At 37.2% G+C, this 25,209-nt stretch overlaps 2 protein-coding genes across 2 annotated transcripts in view; one reads left to right on the forward strand and one right to left on the reverse strand.

Moving 5' to 3' along the window:
• Positions 1 to 459: 459 nt before the first annotated feature.
• On the reverse strand, positions 460 to 4,553 carry PDE12 (phosphodiesterase 12). Its single transcript, XM_084531245.1, has 3 exons — positions 3,310 to 4,553; positions 2,626 to 2,704; positions 460 to 1,944 (listed from the first exon to the last, which is right to left on the reverse strand). Exons 1-3 carry the CDS (start codon positions 4,546 to 4,548, stop codon positions 1,502 to 1,504), a joined length of 1,761 nt encoding a protein of 586 aa, XP_084387371.1. The 5' UTR covers positions 4,549 to 4,553; the 3' UTR covers positions 460 to 1,501.
• Positions 4,554 to 5,692: 1,139 nt separating this feature from the next.
• The window catches only part of DNAH12 (dynein axonemal heavy chain 12), a 68,797-nt gene continuing 49,280 nt past the window's right edge, over positions 5,693 to 25,209 (forward strand). The window contains exons 1-22 of the mRNA XM_084531247.1: positions 5,693 to 5,766; positions 7,026 to 7,189; positions 7,501 to 7,591; positions 7,885 to 7,911; positions 8,900 to 9,089; positions 10,238 to 10,313; positions 11,093 to 11,251; positions 11,913 to 12,108; positions 12,749 to 12,937; positions 13,933 to 14,083; positions 14,184 to 14,275; positions 14,545 to 14,723; positions 15,607 to 15,742; positions 16,603 to 16,728; positions 18,725 to 18,859; positions 19,409 to 19,602; positions 20,400 to 20,637; positions 21,605 to 21,790; positions 22,148 to 22,348; positions 23,507 to 23,701; positions 23,887 to 24,008; positions 24,179 to 24,461. Of these exons, the coding sequence (XP_084387373.1) occupies positions 7,026 to 7,189; positions 7,501 to 7,591; positions 7,885 to 7,911; positions 8,900 to 9,089; positions 10,238 to 10,313; positions 11,093 to 11,251; positions 11,913 to 12,108; positions 12,749 to 12,937; positions 13,933 to 14,083; positions 14,184 to 14,275; positions 14,545 to 14,723; positions 15,607 to 15,742; positions 16,603 to 16,728; positions 18,725 to 18,859; positions 19,409 to 19,602; positions 20,400 to 20,637; positions 21,605 to 21,790; positions 22,148 to 22,348; positions 23,507 to 23,701; positions 23,887 to 24,008; positions 24,179 to 24,461 (3,330 nt within the window). The 5' untranslated portion in view covers positions 5,693 to 5,766. The remainder of the gene's footprint in view (positions 5,767 to 7,025; positions 7,190 to 7,500; positions 7,592 to 7,884; positions 7,912 to 8,899; positions 9,090 to 10,237; positions 10,314 to 11,092; positions 11,252 to 11,912; positions 12,109 to 12,748; positions 12,938 to 13,932; positions 14,084 to 14,183; positions 14,276 to 14,544; positions 14,724 to 15,606; positions 15,743 to 16,602; positions 16,729 to 18,724; positions 18,860 to 19,408; positions 19,603 to 20,399; positions 20,638 to 21,604; positions 21,791 to 22,147; positions 22,349 to 23,506; positions 23,702 to 23,886; positions 24,009 to 24,178; positions 24,462 to 25,209) is intronic.

Below are 25,209 nucleotides of genomic sequence, written 5' to 3' on the forward strand. Positions count from 1 at the left end.
AAGTTTTGGCTCCCATTTATTTGAAGTTAATCCTTAATCAATTTTCACCTCTCTGAGCATGACTAAGTTATCTCCTGGCTTTTCCCAGAGACTTTAAAAACTGGGTATCAATTTCAACATTAGCAAGGAAGACAAAGTTTGAAAATATTTTAAGTAACTAAAGCAAGTACAGAATGAAGCACAGCATTGGATTTTAGCTTTATTTATTGGAAAGTTACCAAACCCATAGAGTTCTGCATTACCTTTTTTATTCTCCTTAGTATTTTTCTTCTGTTTAAGCACAGATTCTGTTAAATCTTTTAACATACTTGCTGCTGTAAGGCTGCAGATACATTACAGTTGTTTGTTTCTTTTGCCTTAGAATATATTTAGAGAACTTTTTTTTCCCAGTAGCACTTTAGGACTTCTTTTGCCATGGAAGATACCAGTAAATAGAAAGAAGTCAAATGAGAACTGTGATAGACAAACAACTTAAAAGGGAACTTTATTAGTCAAGATCTAGTGAAAGCATTAAGTGGTGTTTTGTTTCATATAATTATGCAAGGGAATAGTTAGTGATTCATACCCCTCCAACACATTCAGTGATGATACGGATAAAATATATTTCCCAACATCCAAATTTTTTTCAAAACAATGGGAAACAGTTCTAGACAGGAAAAAAAATACAGAAGATATTCAGATATTCGAAGTATTTTTAATAGAACCTTACAAAGGTTTTCAAGTCACTTTTTTTTTTTTAATTTTGGCATAGATAACACACCACCTTAGTTATTCTGCCCCTCCCCTTCCTTGAAACAGATTGTTGAACTGAAAAAGTTCCCTCCCACCCCAAGTCAGCTGCCTTAAATATTACTTATATTACTAATGACAACAGAAGCAGCCTATATATGGAATCCAGTTTTAACAGGTGCTGAAGTTACCCTCATTACCCATACTAGGTGGGCAAAGTGCTTCCCAATCAATTATGATCTTCAATTTAACACAGTTGTTGACAGAACAAGTCTATTCACTGAACATTAAAGACCTTCTTTTCAGAAAGTAGCCAGTACACCCATCATGCTGCTTGCTAAAAAACTAGGCACAAGACAAGTTCTGAATTTATTTTAAAAGTTTTGTCTTTGACAGTAATCACAGTAAAATTGAACTAACTGAAGTAATTTTTTTTCAGGTTCTGCATTTGGTTCTGAATTAAACAGGGTTCAGTTTGCATACTTATATGAATATAGCTTTTTTAACAAAGTTTTTAATCTTTAAAAACCTATAAAAAGGTATATGATAATCCAATTTTCAAAACTCCCCATCTTAAATATTTTCTTATTAGCATATAAAAAAAAGGGAAATGTTATCACGCAAATATTCTGAACAGTGAGATTAAACCATTAAACACAAAGTTTTCAGTAGTTCTAACTTTCCTTTTAGTAGCATGCAAGCCAGGGCACCTCAGTTTCCCAACAGTAGATGAATGATTGAAAACCCCAAAAAGCACCGTAGAAGAACTGATCTATTTCCACTTTAAGTCACATATTAGTGCTATATGATCAGAAGGATGTGAAACACTTGGCAAAGCCTGATGGGTTGTTACTTCTTCATGACTTGGCAATGGAATGACCTGTTCAACCTCTAGAGCAGTTTTGTCAATGAAAATGTAGTCCAGACATCCATGAAACCCACCAACATAGTTTGTGTAAGCAGGTTCTCCACAAGCACTTTGCAGTTTGAAAGGATGGGTTAGAGGCATATTGCACCTTTCTTCTTCTCCATTAGAGACCCAGTCTTCATGATCTTCAGCAATGCCACCACTGCTGATAAAACTGTAAGTTCCAGACGATGGTGTGCTGTTAAAGTCTCCACAGAATATGACTGGTATACTGGGATGCAAGTCACATGCTACATGCTTGAGGTGAGATAAGGCTACAGCAATTTGGATGAGACGGATGTTCCCACCTGAAAATATAAAAATGTATTGCTTAAATTAGTTCATAGTAGCACTGGAAGAGTTCTCAAAAGTTGCTAATTTAGGCATGTCATGTATGGCTCTAAAACAGCAATCTTGCTTTAAATTCCCTGTGCACTTTTAGAATATTTTTTTGTACATAAAGATGCCTTTATTCACAACTACAGAATTTTGCAGAAATGTTTAACTTCAAATTCACAAACCTAAGTACTACAAACCTTAGACATCCATATCACAGGAGCTTTACAACTCTTGGGAACCATCCTAATACTGTTCCTAAAAGGAACAGAACTAAGATAAAAATTAATTTAAAGGAGAGTCTCTTCTGAAAGCTTCTCTAGCCAAAGCTAGTTCCCCTTCAGCTACAAAAGGAACAGGGAGCCATGAGCACACACAGGGCTGTATTTTATGGTCTGTGATTCAGACAAATTGTGTGTAACATGACTGATCTTCAGCTGTACTCTACTGACTCCCTGGCAAACTAGAACAATCTCACTGTATGGAAGATAATAAGTCTAATAGCCTGGCTTGATTTTACCTATATAAGGAATTGAGCAGGAAATCCCCAGTTCCACAAGAAAAGGTCATAGCTGCAAAAGGTTAGGGATAAATCAGTTCTCCACAGGAAGGAGAATCCAGTCATCCCATACACAGGAATACAGGAAAGTTACCTTTTGGATGCCAGTACAAATGGGTGTTAGCTACACAAATCTTCTTGGAAGGGTCAGTTGCAGACTGAAGAACAGAAACCTTCAAGAAAAAGAAGTCTGATAAATTTCAAATAAAGGTACTACACATTATTATTTTTTTAAGTGCATTATTTAGCTTATGCCTTGATGCCATTCCAAACAACAGAATCTGAGACTTTATAAACCAATGAATGGTATGTCTCCTAAATTGAATCTATTTATCCTCTGTGTAAAGTATAGGTATCAGCCACTTATATTGCCAGTAGTACCACTACAGAATTCCACTGACATCAGATATTTGACAAATGTTGTGGTGAACAACTGGGCAGCAAATGCCACAAACCAGCAATCAACACCAAGCCCAGATTGATCCTCAAACAGCTGATTTCATCTTCAAGCAAAGTAAGCTTGCATTTTTTCCTAATTTGATGTTGTTTCATATATCAAGTCCAATTGTCAGCATTTCCTTCATGTTAAGTTGAACATTTCCCCTACTCATTATTGTTACCCTAACTGGTGGAGAACATTCCCCTGTTCTGTCATCACTTCAGATTCCTAGTGCTTTGCCTCCCTTCCTCGTGCAACTGGGCACTGAAACACACCTTGCTCAGCTGCCAGGGAACAGTGGGAAGGGGAAGGAGGGAACAGACACATAGAAGTTGGTACCTGCAGCACAGATGATCTCTGCAGCACCTTCTCCCGCACTGCAGGGTACTCGGCCAGCTTATCGCACAGCTCCTTGTGCAGCGGGTCCGAGAGCAGGGCTTCACTGAACACAATGTCGTGCTGGCTCAGCAGGCTGAACTTGTCCCTGCGGTAGAAAGTGGCCAGGCCCTCGTGCTGTTTCTCCTTGATCTTGAAGAGCCCTTCGAGTCCAAACGCATCCAGAGCCGGAGCCAGGCTGTCCACGAAGACAGACTTGTCCACTTCTTGCAGGCAGATGAGGTCGGCGCTGTAGCCTGCCAGCTCCTTCTTCAGGAGGTTCTGCCGGTAGTCGATCTCCAGCGCGTACGGGGCGCAGTACGGGTACAGCACAGTGCGGGAAAACTCCGTTTGGGCATAAGTGTCAGCCAGGATGTTGTAGGAGACAGCACGGACAGAGCCGTGGCCGCACACCTTCCTGGTGTACAGGTGCCGCGAGTCGAAGGTGCAGGCGCCAGGACCGGCCTCCACGGGCCCGCTGCTCTCCACCTCGCAGGGCTGCCCGTAGCGCTGCTCCCCATCTCCGGGCGTGCAGCGCAGCTTCAGCCGCAGCCCCACGAGCGCGTTGCAGGGCGTGAAGACCCGCTCGGTGCCCTCCGCCTCCTCCACCCAAGCCGCGTCCCCTCCACCGCCTTCCCCGTCCGCGGGCCGCCGCTGGCGGTACCAGCGGAAAACGCAGTGCCTGGGGGCGGCGAACTCGGCGCTCACCTTGGGGCACACGGGGAAGCCGGCCAGCAGCGAGCGGGGCAGCCGCAGCTCGGTGACGGCGGGCGGGTTGCGCTCCACGCGGTACCGCGCCTCGCCCACCTGCAGCACGGCGCCGTCCTGCCACGCCGCCGCGTTCGGCACCTCCTCGGCCACCGCCAGCCCGTCGCGGGAGAACAACCGCACGGCCGGCACCGCCGCCGCCGCCGCCTCCTCTCCCTCCCCCGGCTCGGCCCGCGCCTTCTTGCTCTTCTTGGCCGCCTTAGCGCGGCCCTTGGCGGCGGTGGCGGCGAGGCGGGCCAGCGCCCGGCCCAGCGGCTCTTCCTGGTCGCGCTGCATGTGCCTGGAGCTGCCGTCGGGCAGCACGAGCCGCACGCTCAGCTTGGGCTCTGCCGGCACGCAGCGCACCACGGCCCGCTCCATGCCCACGGGGACAGGGCCCGGGGCCGGGCCGCCCGCGCGGAGCCGTCCGAGAGCGGCGCGCAGCCGCTGCCACATGGAGACGGCGCCGCCCGCCCGCTTCCGGCCGGAAGTGACGGCACACGCACGGTCTCGTAGCGGAGGGGCGGGGCGTCCGACCGTCGCGGTTCGTGCCCAGGTAGGGGGCGGGGCCTGGTGGAGGTAGGCGGGGCCGCGCTGAGGCGGGCGGTGACGTCACGGCCCCTCAGGCACTTCCCTTCGCCCTCAGGGGGCTGCGGGGAGGGGTCCCGCCCGGCTCCCTTCTGTCCCCTGCCCCTGCCCCTGCGCCAGGGGGTTGGGGCTTGTTTGCCGCTCAGAAACGGTTATTGAAGCTGGAATGAAATTCCAGTCCTTGTGAGAAATAATCCTTAGCCAATGACATGGGCTCAGGCGAGGATCTCAGTCAAGATTGCAATGGCGGGCGTCCCACAAGCAGGAGCGCGCCTACTAGTTCCATAACACGATGTATATACGTATATATGTATATATATATTTTTTATTATATATACATATATGTATATATATGTATATATATAATATAATATGTATACTATTATATATGTATACATATTATGTATATGTATATATGTATGTATATACATATATATATGTATATGTATAATATTATATGTATATACATATGTATATATATATATATTTACTATATATACATATATGTATATATATATATTTTTACGACCGGGACCCTCCCCTGCTTTCCCGTTGACTGGGTAACCCAGGCTCACAATCTATCCGGTGCCTCACAGACAACACTTGGCTTTCAGTTGTCAGCCTGTTACAACTCAAATTTATTTTGACTTTTTTTTACCCTTTTGAGGCGGTAACGTTTCTCACAGCGTGATTTCCGCCTGATTGCCCTAAGGATTGTGGTTGTGTGCATTTTACAAGCTCGCCTGTTAAGCTTCCTTATCTCCGCAAGCATATCTCAATACCACATTCCTCCCCTCTACACAGCGTTAACTGTGCAAAAACAACAGTTTGATTCCCACAGTCGTTACAAAGCCGCTCAGCTCTGTCTCGAGCTGCTGCCCCCGCAGCCTCAGCCCCCACACCACACGCAGCCCCCGCCGGGCTGTGGAGGCGCCGAGCCGAGATGGCGCCGCTGAGGGGAGGCGGCGGCCGGGCGGCCCCGCGGGGCGGTGACCAACGGTGGCGGCCCCGGGCCCCGCCTCGCCCCGCCCGGCAACCGCGGCGCTGTCCCGACCGGCCAACGTTGTGTCCGGCAGCCCCGGGGAGGTGAGGGCGGTGGGGACCGGGCTGGGTTGGGTTGGGGCTGCTGTTCCCAACAGGGCTGTGTCCGGTCCTGCTGGGCTGGGGGAGATGCCAGGAGGAGCCCCTCGGCTCTCCTCAGCCCAGATGTGTTTCTTTTGCCGGACCCTCTCCCCGTCCCCGTTTTAATTTGCTTTTAGGACGTAGAACTAACGGAGGAGGCGGCTCTGGGTTTCTGTTCCCCGGCGGGAACCTGAGGAAAGGCACTCGCGAGTTTGGGCATCGTGTTTCCAGGGGAACCCTGCCGTGAGGCTATGGGTGTTGCCAGGCTTGGCTGCACAACACTGAAGCCCCTGCAGAAAGGCGTTTAGTGCACCTGAATCCAGTCATACATAGGCGTTTTTTCTGTTTTTCAGTCCTTATATGTGGAGATTAACTAATTTTGTTTGCCAAATGTCTGTAACTGTGGTGGTTACTATTCTTTCCTCACCTCATTTTCCTTACTACACATCTTCATCTGCCCCCCGACCAAGATTCCTACTTCAAATCCTTATCTGTCTCCCCTCTCTTGTTGCGCAGCCCAACTACTTCCCAAAACTGTGATCGCAACCCAAAACTCCTGTCTCTCAGACACACCTCCTAGTTTGAATCCCACACCCACCCTTCCAAATGACAGCCCCCTGTGAAACCATAATTTGAACGGTAATTCACTCTGCACACACAAGCCAGGATTTAGCCACATTCCTTCAACCACATTGACACCTCACTTGTCTCTTGTTCTAGTAATTTCACTTTATTCTTTGCTAATTCATGCTCAAGTTGCTTCTTACCCATTTGGGCCGCATATTCAGTAACATGGATTGAGGCCCTATCAGAACAGGAGCTGTGAGACTGAGCTATTTTGGTGCAGTCTGCCTAGGGCTGGGGGTTCATAGACTACTTTGCTGGTATCTTCTGTGCTTCATACAGGTGGTGGGTTAGCACCCAAAGAATCTTGTAACAGAACTTAACTGTTATGCAATGTACAAATCTTGAGTTAATGAAATGTACCATCGTTTTCTACGATTGCAGACTTTGTATGTACCTTCTGTTAAACTTTGCAATTTTAGCATGTGCACTATTTTTCTGTTTTCTGAAACATAAATTTTCATATCTAAATTGTAGCTATCCTTGCGGCTACCACATTTTATGTCATATGTAAATTCAATTTAATATATGCATCTGTTCAGTTGCTTTCTGGACACGATTAATTGTATTCTCATCTTGCCTTTTTATTATGGTTTTAGATGCTACACTCAGGTGGAACTCCTTCCAATAGAAAGACTTTGAGAACTTTGCTTCTTCCCACAGTTTTACCTTCAACAGTCACATCAGATATGTCACCATTACAGAATAAGCTACTGACATACCGAAGAAGCAAAGAACAGCAAGAGATGCTTAATCAATTACTGTGAGTTTCACGCAATTCAAGAAATATTGAAGTTCAAATGAAAGAAACATCACACTAGATATTCGGGAAATAATAATGGCGTTTGTTAGCATAAGAGCATTTGTTTGTTGGAATCTCTGATTTTTTTTTTTTATTTTACAGCACCAAAAATCTGCTTGACATATGTTTGTTGTCTCACTAGCCTCACTTTTTAGTGATCAGTTGACAAACATGAAAAAACAGGTTACATCAATTAAAAAAACTGCATTATTTTTAATGTAGTATTTGTTATTTGTATTTTTCTGAACTTCTGACTGTACATTTTACTTTAGAATTGATCGAGCCTTAAAAGTCTATTCTGAATACATGGAAGAAAAATATCACAGAGTTCCTGCACCCCCTATCCCAGAACTACCTGCCACTGTAAGTGTGTATTTCTTCAGTATTATTGCCAATTTTATGCTTTGTTATTGGGCATTTATGCTCTTACTTCTCAATATTTACTAAAAGATACTTTTATCTCAGTTCTTAGTAATTCATAAATAGATATATATGCACAAGTAGTCCTATTGAAAATGATACCTGTATATACACAGTTAAGTCTTTACTTAGGAATCATATCTGTTAAATTTAAAAATCAACATTTATATTTCTGACTTTTTTTTTTTGTGTATATGTTCTTAATACATTAGGATTTTTTGTTCTTTTTTATACAGATGAACAGCGAGCAAAAACAACGACGAGTGAGTTAAATTCTTTCTTCTGCTTTTTTAAAGTGGAATAATAAATAATTTCTATTCAGAAGAGTTGAGTATGTTATGTGGAATTTGTATCTGTTAGACAGAAAAAAAAATTGCAATAGTCTTGTAAGGGGAAAAATGCAATCTGAGGCAAAAATGGGAATCCTTTCTTGAGACCCAGAGGAAGGAAAGTGTTTTCTGTTACAGAAAGTGTGTGTATGTCCAGCAGTAATTAAAGTTTTGATCTAAAATTTACTTAAAGATCATTACATTAAAAAATATCCTATGAGGCTTCAGTGTTTTTTTCAGTTGAGGTCATAGATCGTACTTTAGCCTTTACAAAAAGTAGTCTTTGACATTGTTCATTTGATTTAACAAGGAATAAAGATGTGTGAATACTGGTATAATTTTTTGAATTGAATTGTGTACAGTTTTAAAAATAATTTATTTCTGAAAGCCACTTTCAACTTAAATTAGCATTGAAATACTTGTGTTAAGTAACCTAAGGGAGCTTCTGTTTTTCTTGGTTGATGTTAGATAAACTCATTTTGAAGACTATATATATACACCATTTTATAACAAGTGCATCACTCAAAAGCATAGATACCTATTTGTTTGGCAAAACAACCCCCCCCCCCCCCCAAATACACCTATTTGTGCATACTCTTTGCTAGATGAATATTTGTCCAAAGAACAGTAGTATGAACTTGGAACTCTTTTATTATCAGTCAGGAACTTCATCAGAGAAACAAGGAAAATACTAAAAAGGTGCAATGCTTCGTATTTGAGCACTAAGACAGGGAGACCATTTTATCAGCTTGTGAGTAGCTTTTAGTGCACTACTGAGTGAATACTTAAAAGATTTGATTATGTCTCCCATCCATAGGTATAAAAAAAGACAAATAAAAAGGGACTTCATTGTGAAATCTCATGTAAAAAAAAAATACTTACACAGCCCATTATTAGACCTCTGATAATACTGTCCTTTCAGAACAACTACCTCTTTATGAAGAAGTGTGTGCAAAGTAACCCAGTGGTTCCCATTCAGCAGCAATGTCTAAAGTCTGTGCTTTCACTGGTGCCACAGTCACTCATGGAAGGCAAAGACAGAGAGCTGTTAGCTGAAAAGCTTTTAGGGGAGATAATAAAGGACTATGAAAAGAGCATGAACAGATGTGTGGGTAAGTACCACAAGCTACACAGTATTAATATTACTGTATGTATGTGTATCTGTATATATGTGTGTATATGTAATACGTAACAGCTTATAATGTGATATGTTATCTATGATAATAATATATATAACACATATGTATTATATACACATATATGTTATATAGATATTATAAGCTGTTACATATTCTCCCACAGAAAATATTTTTCTAGATTGTTCTTTCAGTGAGGCATGACTTCTGCAATTAGCCATTCATTTCTTTCATTTGGACTAGTAAAAAGTTATATAATCCTGTCTTAACCAGTCTCAAGCTATGGTTCCAGCAAAGACAAAGGCAGCTGTAGACTTCACACTCATGACTGTATTTCATTAAGCCTTTGACCTTTCTCTATAATGTTGTGCTTGAATGTATGGCTGTTTTCTACTAAAGACAGTAGAACCTTTCTATGTACTAGTCATCCTTTTTTTTTTTTTTCTTTTCTTTTTTTTGCAGCTTCAGGAATGGCAGCCTTTTTAAGCCCTTCATCCACAAGCACATGCATAATTTTTCTGATACTGCTCATGAATAAGATCCTAATGAAAATTTGCAAAGATAATTAACTATTTTCAGAAATCACTCACAACTCATCTGAAATTTTAAACTTTTAAATGAGGTTCATAAACTTGGATTTTGAAAGTGGATTCCCTATAAATCATGTCTTAACATCTTTATTTACATCTTTAATATCTGAAAACTAAAATTTAGCCATTTTTGTCAATATTTTAGTGAAAGGTCAATCTTTTTTAAAACACCAATTAAAAAAATCAACAATTTAAACTATGACCAACTTTATAATGTCATCAGTGGGATAATTATAGTATCCCACTATATTTATATGAAATAAAATTGCCATAAATACGTAATTATTTAAATACTAGTTTATCTAGTGAATAAGGGACAGACTGGCTGGAAGTTATATACCTGATTCTGTATGGGTATTTTCAAAAGCTGTGATTTTGAGCTACCTTTGGGAGAATGATTTTTTGGAGACTTGGATGTACAGTTACCTTTCCATCCCACTATGTGTGTAGGCCGATGTGGAGAATGGCAGAGGAAGTACAGTGCCTATTGAACATGCTCATACATTTATTGATTTTTACTTTTTTTCTTCCTAGTGCGAAGAGTTCTTATTAAGCCAGATGTAAAAGGGCTTGAATATGAAGAGGAGGCACCTTTGCCTTTATCACCTTTGTGAGTGGATTAAATTAGCAAATTACCCACAGGCAAAACACTCAGTTGCATGTGAGGAAATTCTAATTGAGCTGCATGAACAGAGTTATGGCATAATATTAATTTTGGAGACCCTTAAAGAGGTGTTTTTTTCTGTTTGTAGTGGATTTATGTCTAAAGTTCAGAATTACGAAGTTGACAATGTTTTAATGCTTTTGCTACAGTTACAAAGAGTGGAACCAATGAGTGCCTAGATACTAAAGTTGCCTCTGGAATGGAGTGTGTTCATGCAAGACACTTTACTCACAGACAACAACATCATGCAGTAGTTTAACATGCTGAAACTGCATCCAATGCCAAGGTTTCATTTGGCCTTGGTGCTATGCGGTGAAACCTTGAGACCAAATGCAAAGAGTATTATATTCTGCAAAGTAGAAGAGGAATTGAGGTAGACAGAATATAATTATCTGAATGGTACAATTTCTGGAACATTAGAACATCTGCCACCTAAACATTGATAATAAATACTTCCTGTTAGCAGTTTATTGAAGTTTGAAGTTTACATTGATAGAGCTTCTGGAGAAGCAGGTGATTTGAAAATATCCTGGAGTATAAAATCATGGATGATTAGACAGATTATGGCTTCCACGGCATTATACTGAGGATGTATGTATGGTAGTTAAGTATATATTTGTTTTTGTGAATAAGGTTTTTGATACTTTTGTTTATCTGTAAGAATCTTTTACTCAAGTATTACTTGAACTCTTCACTTGTTTTTGTTTGTTTGTTTGTTTATTCAGAGGCCTAGATTTTTCTAGACCATGGCATAACAGTTTTATCCAAGCAAAAAATCGGATCCTTTCTAAATTGCATATTCTTCACCCCACAATGAAAACTTTACTGGATTTTGGTTATTCAGCATTTTCTACCTTTCTTATAGTGGATTTTTCAAGTTTCAGGTAAAGTCTGTTTTGGTGAATTATTAGCCAATAGATTTTTGAAGCTGGTAAACAAAAGAGTTTGTGCACTTCTATTAATTACTGTGTTTGGGGGCTTTTTTCTATAATAAATTTGTTCAATCTGTCATTTAAAGATCTTTGAGCAGGTTATTTTGTGTTCATAGAATCATAGTGTTGTGTTGTCACACATTTAATTTAACTTTTCTTCTAAGCATAAATATTTCACTTGCCCTTAAATTTATGATAATATCAGCTGTTTTGGTTGATGTTTTGACTGTAATTCTGTTAAGGTCTCCTCATTATTTAGTTAATGTCAATGCCATTATCTCCATGAAACTCTGGTTGAAGTGGATTATATTTCTTATTCTTACTATTTTTCATCAGTTATTGAATTTTATTTTTAATTTTGGAACTTCATTGTCTTTACCTCATTTTTTTTTTTTTTCTGGTAACTGTTCTTCATTTTCTGGGGTTTGCGGTATTGTTTTTTTTCTTTTAAGACTGCAAAAATGGTACTTAGGTTCCCACTCTACTTACTGCTAAGAAAGAAGTGTTTCTAATACAGTGTAACATTATTATCTCTTCACTCTTTATTATTTATTATTTATTTATTTATTTTTACTATTTTCTGTATACAGTAGGCTGTAATTTTCTTTTCTAGATTGAAGGGGCCAATTGACTGTGAATCTTTAAAGACTGATGTCTCTTTATGCTGTTCAAAAGCAGAAGAGAAGATACTGAATACATGGTATCAAAGAGTTATCAGCCTCTTCACTCAGAAGGAGGCATTGAATGGTATAAACTTAGATCAGGTTGACTCTTTTTACAGCTGTGTGGCCACGCTCATGATTAATCAGGTAAATATGCTTCTTCCTTGTGATTAACTTCATGTGAAATGTAGGGGGGGGTTGAGTTTACTGAAGATTAACAATACTTTAACATCAAGTTAACTTGAAGCATCTGTTGTTTACATAGTTCTATTTACATGTATGAATATAATAATCAGTGGGACTATCTAAGTTCAGCATTTCAAGAATGCAGACATTTTTAGGATCAAACCTTTATTTACTCTGTAGAAAAATAATGGAAAATATTCTAATCAAATTATTGTCATATTAAAAAAAAAAAGCACAGTGCATCAAAAACCAAACAGAAACAACTAACACCAAAAAAATCCACCACCACATTTAGAGGAAAATGCATTCCAGTTATTCCGTTCATATTTAAGGCACATATTACTTATAGACTTAGTTTTCTAGCAAGAACAGTTGCATGGATTTTACTGAAGTGTTTGTGCACATGTTCGTTAGCTTGAGCTCTTAAAAAATTGAGACTAATATCCACTGAAGTCATTAGAAAGATTCATACTACTTCAGCTATCTATGAATCAGGCCAAAAGTACTACAGTGAATGGAAAACATGATTTACTGAATGAAGGGAAGGTGGGATGGAGCTCCCTGTTCTTTCAACTAATAGGAGATATATTTTATGATCTAGCTGAAAGAATTCTTGAGAAGAAATGTTGAAGCATTTGTTAAACTTTTTGACCCTGAAGACAGAAGTCATCTACCTTTATTTAAGATGGAACTGATTCTTGATGAAAAAGAAATGGAATTTTATCCAAGCTTACAAGACCTGGAAGAAGCAATTCTATTTATAGTGAATCGTATAGGACAGACTCTCCAGGTATGCTTTTATCTTTATTTAAGATAAATAAAGGCTCTGAAACTCATTTTGCTATTCCTTGTTCATGAAAAATTGGCACATTTGCTACTGGTTGTTTTAGTCTGCTGTTTTAAAACTGCAAAACTCCGTATATGTCCACAAATGAATAGTTGGCCTGTTCATTGAATAGAAATCAGCCTCAAAACTTAACCAGGAAAGAAAGCTAGCTAGAAGATAACCTTTTATGTTTTTTTTTTTTTTTTTTTTTTTGTTGTTTTGTTTTAGTTTTTGTTTTTGTTTTTCTTTTATATGTTTGGAAAATCTGGTAGTGCTTTAAATGTGAATAGACACACTTAACAATTTATTTATGCATTTTTAAAGGCATGTCTTTTTAACACTGAAAATCAAGTAGTTTTGCAGTGCATACCGTAAACTAATATTTTGTGTAGAAATATCTCTAATACCTTTTTTATGTGTGATGAGTTACCATAAACTTGCATTAATAATTAAGATACACAAAGAAAATCAGAGTTGATATTGCTTGCTTTTTTAAAAAAAAAGGCACCAAACAACTAGTATATACAATATCTAAGGATTTATATTACTAAATATTTATGTTATAGGAACCAATTTGTGATGCAGGGAAGGCAAAACTTTCCTAGTGGCTTTTAGGTGTATCCCTGCAAACTGAGTATTGGCCTTTAATCATAGGTGATAGTACTTTCAGAAAAGTGTTTTGGATTTGGTCATGTTATTTTGTATGTAGGACAGAATTCAGATTTATGTAAGATTGGATAATGTAGTTATTTTTTGTCTACCTTACATGTTTCTTGTTAAACTTGAATCTGAAGGAGTTGTTCTAGGTCTGTGTCAAGTGCCTGGCCTTAATTGTGATTAGGGTCTCATACTTTTCTGATATCGTGTCTTCTGGAGATTGCAATTTACTTTTAAAATAAATGTATCCCTGTATTGTTTTTATATTTAAATTAAATAATCGGAAGTTGCACTTCTATTAGAATGTCCAAACAGTACATTCTTGGCTAGCGGGAGACACTACTTGTCTGGACACTGAGCTTCCTACTCATATCGTATCATGGGCCACATCTACACTGAAAAGCTCTATCAAAGACAACTTAGAAGGTCCAAAGGAATATTTTGAAAACTATGGTGAGTGACAAAAGAACATGTTTAAATAATGGCTGTGTTACTTTGAAATAAGTAACTTACTGTACAGTGTGTTATAAAATGTGTATTTCTTGAATTGCAGTTGAAAAGTATGGCTGGCTTGTGGATGGAACTGCACAGGCACGTATAGAAAGATTTGAAGCAGAACAACACAGTTTTGGTGAATACACTACTGTAAGTTCATTTCTACATTTTGTAAGTAATATTTACTGTATGTATAGCAGTAATAAAAAGGGATCAGAGAATAACAGGCATTCAGCCTTTAGCTAAAAGTTATGTTGACTGCCTCCAAATGTAAAAAATAAGCTTTTTCTTTCCGTAGAAGTGTATGTGGTAAATAGAAAAAATGAGTATTTATTTTCTTGGATGTGTAATACTTGTTTATTTAGTCAACTATTTAAATAACATTTCTGCAATGTAAAAATCTAATGTTTCTTTTGAAGTTCATAGATGAATTCTTTACCCTTGAGAAGGAAATCTTGAGTTTACCAGAGATGGCTTATTTTCCAATGATCAGTTTGAATTGTGAGGACTTAAAGCAAGGTTTGGCTAGTAGCGCAAACACCTTTGCAAAAATGTTGATGGACAGAATAGTTGCAAATTACAGAGAGGAAAATGAAAAGTAAGTAGAATTTTGTGTTTGTGAACATTATGTGTGCTAAATCCATAGTGGAAATATTTAGAAGAAATGCAAATATTTATTTTTATATAGATATTTTTAATGAAGGCTCTTGGCTAAGTAAAAATTTCATGGAAGATGCTCCAGCTGATGCATTTTTTCCTCTGCACTAGACTTAAAAACTAGTGGAGGAAATTACTATTAAGCTTGGATAATGGGAGAGCTAAAAGATCAAAGGGCTTCATTGCTGTTATGGCTTTTAAAGTGTGAGATACAGTAGTACAGCACTGTCAAAGACTGGCTGGATTCTCATATTACATGATATATACTTCTAGGCTTTCATAGATAATGACAGATAGTAATACTAATGGATTCTAATGGTTAACTTGCAGGTATAGATTAGATCATTAGTGAAGTCATATTAAATTGTCCAGTTAAGATGAACAAATTATAGTCCTGTTTTACAGTGATTCTGTATTAGCAGAATGGAAGAATATTTACTAGGGATGTGTTTGAGTGTGTGCTAATGATACTGTGCTTAAGTTACTTAAGTACTTTTTGTATTTATTAAAAATAATTGAAGCATTTGTCGCAAAAGAATACCCCTAAATTCAAACAAACTCATTATTGTAGGTTAATAAATAGCATTTTGCTAGGTTTACTTGTTCATATTCTCTATTTAATTTCATATATTTAATTTCATAAAGTAATGGAGCTGTACACAGGTAATACTTGAAAGACAGTAATTTGAACTTTATTTCCTTTCAAGCTGAACTAAAATCTTAAAGTTTTTTTTTTTAAATCTTTAAATCTTTAAAATCTTTAAAAATTTTTAAAAAGCCAAACTAAAATCTTAAAAAATTGATATTTTATGTAAAAAATATAGGATATGTAGAGAATTTGAAACAATTAAAGAACGTGCATTAAAAGTTCCTGAGACCACAGAGGAAATGATGGAAACAATAGCTTACATAAAGGAGGTTAAAATCAAAGGTGTTCAGGACCTCTTGTTAAGGATCAAGGTAAATGACTATTCTTTCATTCTCATTTTTACCAAATGTGCTGGCGTATACAAATACAGCATTCATTCTGGAGTGCAGCGAATGTAGTCTAGTCTTATTGCTTGTATTAATAAACAAGGAAGTTCTGCTCATTCTTTGTCATGTACCTTTCTTTGAGAAACAAGCCAGGCTTCTGATTCCCCATTCCCATGTGCTCTGCTCATCAGTGAGGAAATGCAGCTTTTGATAAAGTAAAGCAGATTGAAAAGCATTCAGGTTATTAGTTGTGCCTAGAAATTTATTTTAGGGCTGCTTAAAAAAGCTATTTGTGTAAAAGCAGCATGCAAGTATAAAGATAATTTTATGTGTAAAAAATCGTGGCTTAGAACACACGAGAAGCAATTCGCTATTTGAGCAGAATATAGACGATGATACGTTAGCACTAGTACTGCGTGTGTGCTTGGAGAACAAACCTGGAAAATTGTGTAAGGTGTGTGTCAGCCAAAAACATTATTGGATAAGAACCTCTGTGCTTTGTTATACATTAGGATGATGTGCATCAGATTTTCTGGTTTGGTAATACGGCTTTAAGCATAACACATTTATGTTGCATAATGTTATAAAATGATAGCTGAAGATTTCACACTTAGATTAACCGGCCACAGAAGTTGTATTTAGAGAAAGAAGTTCATGAAGGGGGTAGGGATCTGAGTAACTTTTTACATATTTTGACTGTTAATACTCAATTTCCTGAAGTAGCTCTAAATTCTGAAAAGTCCATGAAATGTAGATTCCTATTGCATCATTGTAGATAATGTTTTCCTATCCTGTGCCTTAAACAGACCTATGATACATAAGGTTTTGTGATATCTCTATTATAGGAGTGCTGTTTGCAAATGAGTTACTTCTTAGATGTTTTTTTATTTGCTCCCGAAGACATTGCACTGAATGCAACAGTTGTTCAATGGCCAACGAAGATTAACCCTATTTTTGATGAACATGATAATGTAAGGATATTTTCTTTGTTTATGGTATATTTTCACTTGTTACATTTTTCACTTTTCTTGAGCTATTTATTTTTTCAGCAGCTAAATGTATCTATACATATAACATGAACCTTACTCATTTGGAAGAGCTTAAATAATGCATTTCCAGATTTTTATATCAAAAGAGGGCTTTCTGGAGTAAAATTTAAAAATGCAGAATTTATTATAATTTTAATTTACAAATGCAAAAAATTGGCGTTGCAATTTAAAACCTTCAAAAAGTCCTAATATTTTAATTCGTTTGTGCTCAATACTAAGTAATACATAGGAATGTAGAGAATTACTACAACGCAATTGACCATTACTGAAAATATAACTGCCAGCCCTTAATAACATTTGTTAGTAATGAACAGTAGGAATTGTGTTACTTAGGTAGCCATCACTAATAGAAAATACATGACATCTACAGTCACAAAGAGAACATTAGATTTCTCTCCTCTCTCCTGTTTTCTTTTTTTTTTCCTCCTCTGGTCTACGTTTGTCTTGCTAGCATTCTTTCTCTCTGGCTATGATATAATAAGTCAAGTCTTTTGGTGTTCTTCTTTCTCTTTGTATTAATTGTGTAAAATTTGTCCTCGGTTTTATTAATGAATTTTAGAAATGGCATTTAACATATTTATAAAAATAACAATAGCTTTTAAATATCACAATTGAGGATTTCTCTTCCACTATGTTTGATTTCCATACTACAGAATCTGTCCAAGGGTATTGAATAAGTCTCTAACTTAAAATATACCCAGACTGTGAGATTGTCTGATAACATGCAAACAAAATATTTTACATTAATGTAGCACCACCCCCCCCAAATGAGTGGAATTAATTTTCTACTTGTACACAGAGAATTCATGACGCATGTTCAAATTATTTTAATGAAAATGTTGGTACAGAGCGTATCTGACTTATTAATGGGAGTCCCTCAGAAGTGTATCTCTCGGTAGCTGACTATCTGGCAACTTGCATTTTATTAGACATTAAGGAAAAGTATATCTTTACATCAGGTCTTTGCTAGTCTGCAAGTTTGCATTTTATATTGTTAGATGTAAGTCCAATCCTCATAGAATCCCAGTATCATAGAAGGGACCCTTAAAACTTATCTAGCCCAACGTCCCTGCTGAATGGGATCTTTCACTAGATCAGGTTGCTGAAAATCCTGTCCAAACCAACCGTGAACATTTCCAGTCATTGGGTATCCACAACTTTTCTGTGCAGCCTGTTGCAGTGTCTCACCACCCTCATTGTGGAAAACTTCTTCCTTATATCCAATCTAAATCTGCCCTCTTTCAGGTTAAAACTGCTGCCAATCATACTGTAATGCAGTTGAAAAGAACTGGTTCCTTGGGAGGAGTTCTGTTTGTCCTTTACAATTTTTGTGTGGCAGTACTATTCTTGTCTTAGGTGATCTCTTTTGCAGAGATTCATTTCTTGTTTGATACCTTAAAAATAACCCACTTTTGTGCATATCCTGTGCTTTAGAGTTTTCTTGTGTTCTACAATTTCTACCTTTTATGGCAGTAGATACATGTGGGATAGCATTGGCCTTCAGCAACTGTAGATGTCTCAGTTTTTGGCAATAAAGCATTGAATCCTAATGATGAGAATCTCTTTATTCTTTGCTGTAATACAACCAGTCTTTCTGGCGTTAACATTTACCCTGTGCTGTAGCAATTGGAGCTTCCCTATATTTTTATGAAGGAGTCCTTTATGCAATTCTAACTGCTACGATTATTGAGGTACAGGTTCCGCATTAACATACAGAGGCTGCACACACTTAAATGGGACATACAGGAAGCAACTCCTCAAGAAATGTATTTATTTTAAGGATAACTTACCTGTATCATTTATTTTCTGCCTGTGCTAAATATTTAATTTAGACAGCACTATGTATGTTAATTATTGTGGGGATTTACAACCACTTCTGCATTGCTTTTTACTATAAAAACAATTGTCTGTTTTGTAGATGATTGAAGAGTCCAAATGTAAAGGAGAACAAGAATTAATACAGAAGTCTGAGAAACTGATGGTGGAATTAGAAAAGCTGACACATTCTGTAACAGAATTTGAAGAATACTCAGAACTGGACTGCATGCAACAGGTGTGACTAACATTTAGTATAAAATGGATAGAAATGTTCTGTATGTTTAAAACACAGGAATCATGGAAGAAATTTAGAATTAAGTAATAAATTCTGTTAGCAAATGTGAACTACAAAGTGTATTAACCACTTGCCACAATGTCAAAACTCATTAAAAGCTCTATCCCCACCCCTCTGTTTTCTTGGGCTATATTGGTAATAATATCTGACTCAAATGAAGGTTTACTATAAAATTGTGCTTAAATTAGCTGATAGGTTCCTTCTTCTTGGGAGGAAGCTGCAGGCTGCCATGAGGCCTCCCTTCAGCTTGCTTTGCTTTGGGCTGAACAAACCAAACATGCCAGGAGCAGAATCCAGCATTTGTTCTTAAATTTCATACGTCTGGTGATTGCCCAGCACTTTATCAAGATCTCTCTGCAAAGCCTCTCTACCCCTGTGGGAGTCAACAGACAAAAATACAAAGACTTATTATGTTTTGATGCTTTATTTTGATAGCTGTTCAAAGTATAGCTTAGCTATTTCTCAAAACATACGATTATTTGTTTTCAGTATGTAGCTGACGTGAGAGCATTACAGAAACGCATACAAGAGGCAGATGAAACAGTAGCTCATATTAATAAAGAAGAGACTCTGTTCAAGTGGAAATTGAGTGACTTCCCACTCCTCAGCAACTTAAAAGTTGATATTGAACCATATCAGAAACTCTTCCAACTTATACTGAAATGGCAGCAAACACAGAAGAGGTATTTCAATATTATATACTTGAGGGTAAATGAGGGAGAGTGGACAAAATACTCATGCTATTTTTGTTCACGTTAGATATAGAACATGCCATTTGTTTTCTTGTAAGCTTTTATCAGTTGCTAGAAATCCAAGTTTAATGGTACTGTAGTTTATATGTTAGGGTTGTTTTTAATTCAGCTAGAAAACATCTGTTGTGTTTTGGTTTGTTTTGTTTTTAAATGCAATATAAATTAGTGTATTTCATATTGGATTCTAACTGTATTGGTCACACTGGTAAGTCTATAAATAAGACAAGTTCTATGAAAGAAATGTATTGGGACAAAAAAAAAAAAAGGTTAGGTATGAGCCATTTTGTATGCCAGAAGAGGAAGAAGTTTAATTAGGAAGGTCACAGTCTGTATGTAATGAAAACCATACTTCAATGTCTGTCCAAAGTGCCATGTAGATGTGCTCAAATGATTATTTTGCTCTTCAGTGGCTAGATATTACCACAAAAACTGTAATATGGCTCTAAATTAAGTGAGATTTCTTACCAGTTCTTGTATTCTTTTAATAAGACCAGAAAGTATTAATATTTTCTGAGGGCAGGACAGAAATACACAGAAGAGCATGATCAAGCCACCCTTAATAGTGCATTAGAATTTTGTGTAAAATGATGGTAACTGGAAACAAGAGCTTTACTCTCATGTAAATAACTATTAAATTAATCTTACTCATTCGTGTTGCAAAACAAAGTGTTAAATGTTTGTGGAGTACATTTGCTATTCTGTTTTTTAACTTCGTTTTTTTTTCTCAGATGGATGGATGGTGCCTTTTTGGAACTAAATGGGGAAGTCATGGAGGCTGAGATTGATGATTTTTCTCGAGAGATATACAAAATGTCAAAACTCTTCCAACAAAAACAGAAGAAAATTCAGCAGGAGTTGAAAAAGACACAACACAGAACTGTAGAAGAGAAGAAAGGGGAAGAAATAAAGGCAAATCCAACTCTTACAATGTGTTCTTCAGTTCTTGAGCAGATTAAAGGCTTTAAGGTAAAAATAAAATGGCGAGGGTTATTAATATTTAATGCTAAGGGAAAAATCCTAAATTAAGTATGGTTGCTGCAGTGTCAGAGTTTTCCTCTTTAAGTTAGGATATTGATGTTTCATACAAGTAAAACCCATTTGGAACTACTAACTTTCCTAGTGAGTTGAATGGTGCACCAGGGCCAAATTTTTTCTGACCTCACGCAAATGTTCAGAAATGCAGGAGGGTAAAGCCTTTCCTCTTCCATTCTGTCCAGCAGGGCTTCAAAAGGAAGGCCAGATAGCAGAAAGCTACTGCTTGTTTGAGTAATAGTTATGGTTATGCATTTTTTTTTAAGAATGTCTGTTGAACTTGCATTGATTAGACCCTATGTGTGAACTAGTATACAAGGATTTGCTCTTTTGCTACTCTGTGTTTGTGGACATCTAGATCTAGTCACAGGAAACTAAAGAAAAATGCTTGAACCTAAGCACCCTGAAGTATCCTCTGGAAATTATTTCTTCTTCCTATTGCGATAGAGAGAGGCAGAGCTCTGAATCACCATGCCTACATTGTACTGTCCCATTTATTTTAATAGGATTATAGATTTTTTAGCAGTTTTAGGGATGTGGACAGTTAAAGAGTGAATGCATACAGGGGAAAAGTGCTTTGAGGATTCAGGGAAACAGTTAAGAATGTAGTTAAGAATTTTGACCTGGGACCATATTAAGTAGAAGTCTGATTTAACACAACATAGTTGAAATTGTGTTCCTTTTCCCTTTCTTGCCAAGACCTTTGCTTCATAGCATTATATTTCTTCTTCAGTAATTTACTGCAATTATTTAGGAATGGAATGGATTTGTCTGCACTTTTCAGAAAAGATTTTAATGTCATCAGCTACTGCAACAATTTTAAATGCAAAACAAGGATGAGAAAAAAAGTTGAGAAATAATACACATTGCAATTTTTATGTTATGTTTTTTCCTCAACTAGGAGAACATTCCCACCGTGAATGTCTTTTGTAACCCTGGCATGCGAACTCGGCATTGGCAGCAGATGTCAAATATAGTAGGATATGATTTAACACCAGACTCTGGGACTACCCTGAGAAAAGTTTTAAAGCAGAATCTAGGCCCTTATTTGGAAGAATTTGAAGCTATAAGTGTGGGTGCGAGTAAGGTAAGCATGGAGATTAGATAGTGACAAATATAATGTCATGTCACTTTGTGCTGGCTTTTATGACCTGCTAGACTTTTTGCCTTTGCCCTTACACAAAAGAAATTTGGTGAAACTTTGGCCCATTAAAAGATAACCGTGAGTGTGTAAACATTTGTCTTTCATGTTACGTCCTTTGTATTTTATGAGGGTACTGCTTTCTATGCACTAGAAAATGAATTACTAAGAAAAACATTAAAAATAACTTATGCTGTTAGATAAAAATAGTTTATTCAGCTCAGTAAGTTTATGTACTGAATTAATCAACCTGAAAAAAATAATAAAGTAAGTAGAATAAATTATTTTCTTTTCATATGGTAGGAATTTTCCTTAGAAAAAGCAATGCATGCCATGATGGAAACCTGGGATTCGATTTCCTTCAATACGACTGTGTATCGTGAAACTGGTGTTCATATTCTGTCTGCAGTGGATGAGATTCAAGCCATTCTCGATGATCAGATTGTGAAAACTCAGACAATGAGGGGATCGCCTTTCATTAAACCATTTGACAAAGAAATCAGAGTATGATGAGAAAAACATACTTTTTTTTTTTCCATTTTGATTTGCATAATAACTGTAATGCAAGAGTAAGCCAACAGTATTACAACATTATTATTTGATGTTAGTGAAATGCATTATTGTTTCTTCAGCAAGATTCTCTGGAGTTCATTTAAGTCCTTCCTACATTATTTCTCAGTGTTGCAGTTCCCTCTACATCTCAAGTTTTGTTTCCTCTCTCTTTTGCCATTCAGATACAAGTGCAACCAAAAAAAACTTTGTTTCACAGGCTTTGAAAATTGCTCTTTCATTTATGGTTTTTAACTTTGCTTCTTAATATCTTCAAAGTAAGATTTCATTATTGTTCAAATAATCCACATTTAGTGATGTAGTCCTTGAGTTTTGGAATCAAATTTTGAACTATAGTGTTTACTTTTGGGCAGGGAAACTTTTGGAGGGCTGGAAGAATTTATTCATTTATTTTTTTTAATCAGGCCTCAGAACAATGATGGGTTCAATTTACAGCTGCTTGTCTATTTGCAGAGATAGAGTACTTTTTGTGGTGCTGATGCTATGTCTGCTGTCAGGAGAGAAGCTCATCAATTTGCTTTGCAGTTACCCTCTCTAATTCCTTCTATTTATTTAGAAATAGGTGATTCAGGCAGGCCCAGTTAACATGTAATAATCCCGTAAAAGGTACTTATCCTTTACAGACAGCCTCTTCCAGAGCCATCTGCTATTGTCTACTTTTGAGACAGGATACTAGTCTGGCTGGATTGGTCCTCTGATCTAGTGGTCTCTCTGGTATTCTTGTGTCCCTGCTATAATTCAGCTGCAAAGCAAGAACTCCTTGCTGTGGGAGATGGAACAGCATTTGTCACTGGTAACCTGCAGGGTGTTACTGAACCATTAAGTTATCAAAAGCTTGTAACGCTAAAGTGATAACTGCATTTTGGGAAATTCATTTCCAGATACATTAAATTTCTGAACTCCTTTGGCCATCAGTATAAGTCAAAGAACCTAAATACTCCTAAATATTTTTCTATTATTTTGCAGACCACTAGACACTTTTTGTTTTATTTTCTTCTTGGGAACTATCAGTGTCCTCTTTTCCTCTAATTATTCTCTTTAATACTATTTGTGTGGAAATATCCATGTAACATTCTTTAAATATTTATTAAGGAATGGGAAAATCGCCTAATTCAAATTCAGGAGATAATTGATGAATGGCTGAAAGTGCAAGCACAATGGCTTTATTTGGAACCCATTTTTTCTTCTGAGGATATCATGCAACAGATGCCAGAAGAGGGGCGTCTATTTCAGACTGTTGATAAACAGTGGAAGGATATTATGAAATATTGTGCCAAAGACCCAAAGGTAAGGAAGAAAGACTGTATTAAAAAGAAACAGCAGTATTTCTGTTTATAGAATATACAGTGATCAGCTACATTAGCTGCCTAGGCTTTCTAGGAATAAAACAATGTTGTACGTTAGTTGAGTAATTTTTGCTGTGCAAAGTATCTTATTTATAACTTATAGTTTGCATGTGTTTGTTATTACAGGTTCTTGTTGCTACTTCCTTGCTAGGGTTGTTGGAGAAGCTTCAGAACTGTAATGAGCTTCTTGACAAAATCATGAAAGGGCTTAATGCATACCTTGAGAAAAAGCGTCTCTTCTTTCCTCGGTATGATGTGTTTAGGCTATTTCAAAAACAAAAGTCCTGAACATTTATATTGTTGTTCAGTAAGGTCAGCCTTTAAAGCAGCTTGATAGTTCAGTTAGCTTCCTTTCGTTCTTTTCCTTTTTAAAAAAAAAACACTTTTTTTTTTCTTCATGTTCTCAATCTTTTTCTAGCTTCTTTTTCTTGTCTAATGATGAAATGTTGGAGATCCTATCAGAGACTAAAGATCCTCTCCGAGTTCAGCCTCACTTGAAGAAGTGTTTTGAAGGCATTGCTAAACTACATTTCCTTCCCAATCTGGATATTAAAGCAATGTATAGTTCCGAAGGAGAATGTGTTGAACTGATTTCAAAGATTTCTACTACTGAAGCTCGAGGTGCAGTGGAGAAGTGGTTAATTCAAGTAGAAGATATTATGCTGAAGAGTGTACATGATGTTATTGCTAAGTCAAGAATGGTATGGATTTTCCAGTATGTTTTTATGTTTTTTGTAATAATTTAATAACAGTGGCACAGAGAGAAATAGACCTTTATTTTAAGGATGTCTCTTGGCTTCCTAAAATTCTTACTGATCACAAGTGTTCATATAGATGAAGTTATGGCACCAGGAACAAGTTAACGTGACTTGCATTTATAGTGAGTTAAGTAAGAGTTTACTTTGGATAAGAATTAAGTTGTTTTCCTGTAACAGTGGATTTAATCTTTTTTTTTTTTTTTTTTTTTTTTTTTAAGATTCACAGCAATATGGTGTTTCTAGGATATATAATTTGAAGTAAATGAATTATTTAGCATTTTTTATTTAACTAGAAGTTAGAAATCAATTAAACATTTACAATATGCTTGCTCCCTCCTAAAGGAAAATCATTTACCAGAATATTTACATATTATGGAAAGATAAGTACATGAATCTTTAAAAATTAATTGATAACAAATTGCAGATCTAAGGGGAAGATAATTTGGACTTGGAAAAAAGGAAAAGAATGTTTTCAGCAAAGAATGTTAATAGGATCATAATATATGCTTCTGTATTAGATCACAAAAACAGAATGGTTTGATTTGGATGAGACCTTAAAGATCATCTAGTCCCAAGACTCCTGCTGTCAGCAGGGACACCTCCCACCAAACCAGGTTGCCCAAAGTCCCATCCTACCTGGCCTTGAACAATTCCAGAGATGGGGCATCCACAACTTTCCTGGGAAGTCTGT

The sequence above is a fragment of the Aythya ferina genome, assembly GCF_964211825.1.
Source record: "Aythya ferina genome assembly, chromosome: 10".
NCBI lineage: Eukaryota > Metazoa > Chordata > Aves > Anseriformes > Anatidae > Aythya > Aythya ferina.

Coding starts and splice junctions, on each gene's coding strand:
- PDE12 (XM_084531245.1), bottom strand. CDS start 4,548: ATGTGGCAGCGGCTGCGCGCCGCTCTCGGACGGCTCCGCGCGGGCGGC. Junction 2,705..3,309: donor AGAGATCATCTGTGCTGCAG/GTACCAACTTCT, acceptor TTTTTCTTGAAG/GTTTCTGTTCTTCAGTCTGC. Junction 1,945..2,625: donor TTTGTACTGGCATCCAAAAG/GTAACTTTCCTG, acceptor TTATATTTTCAG/GTGGGAACATCCGTCTCATC.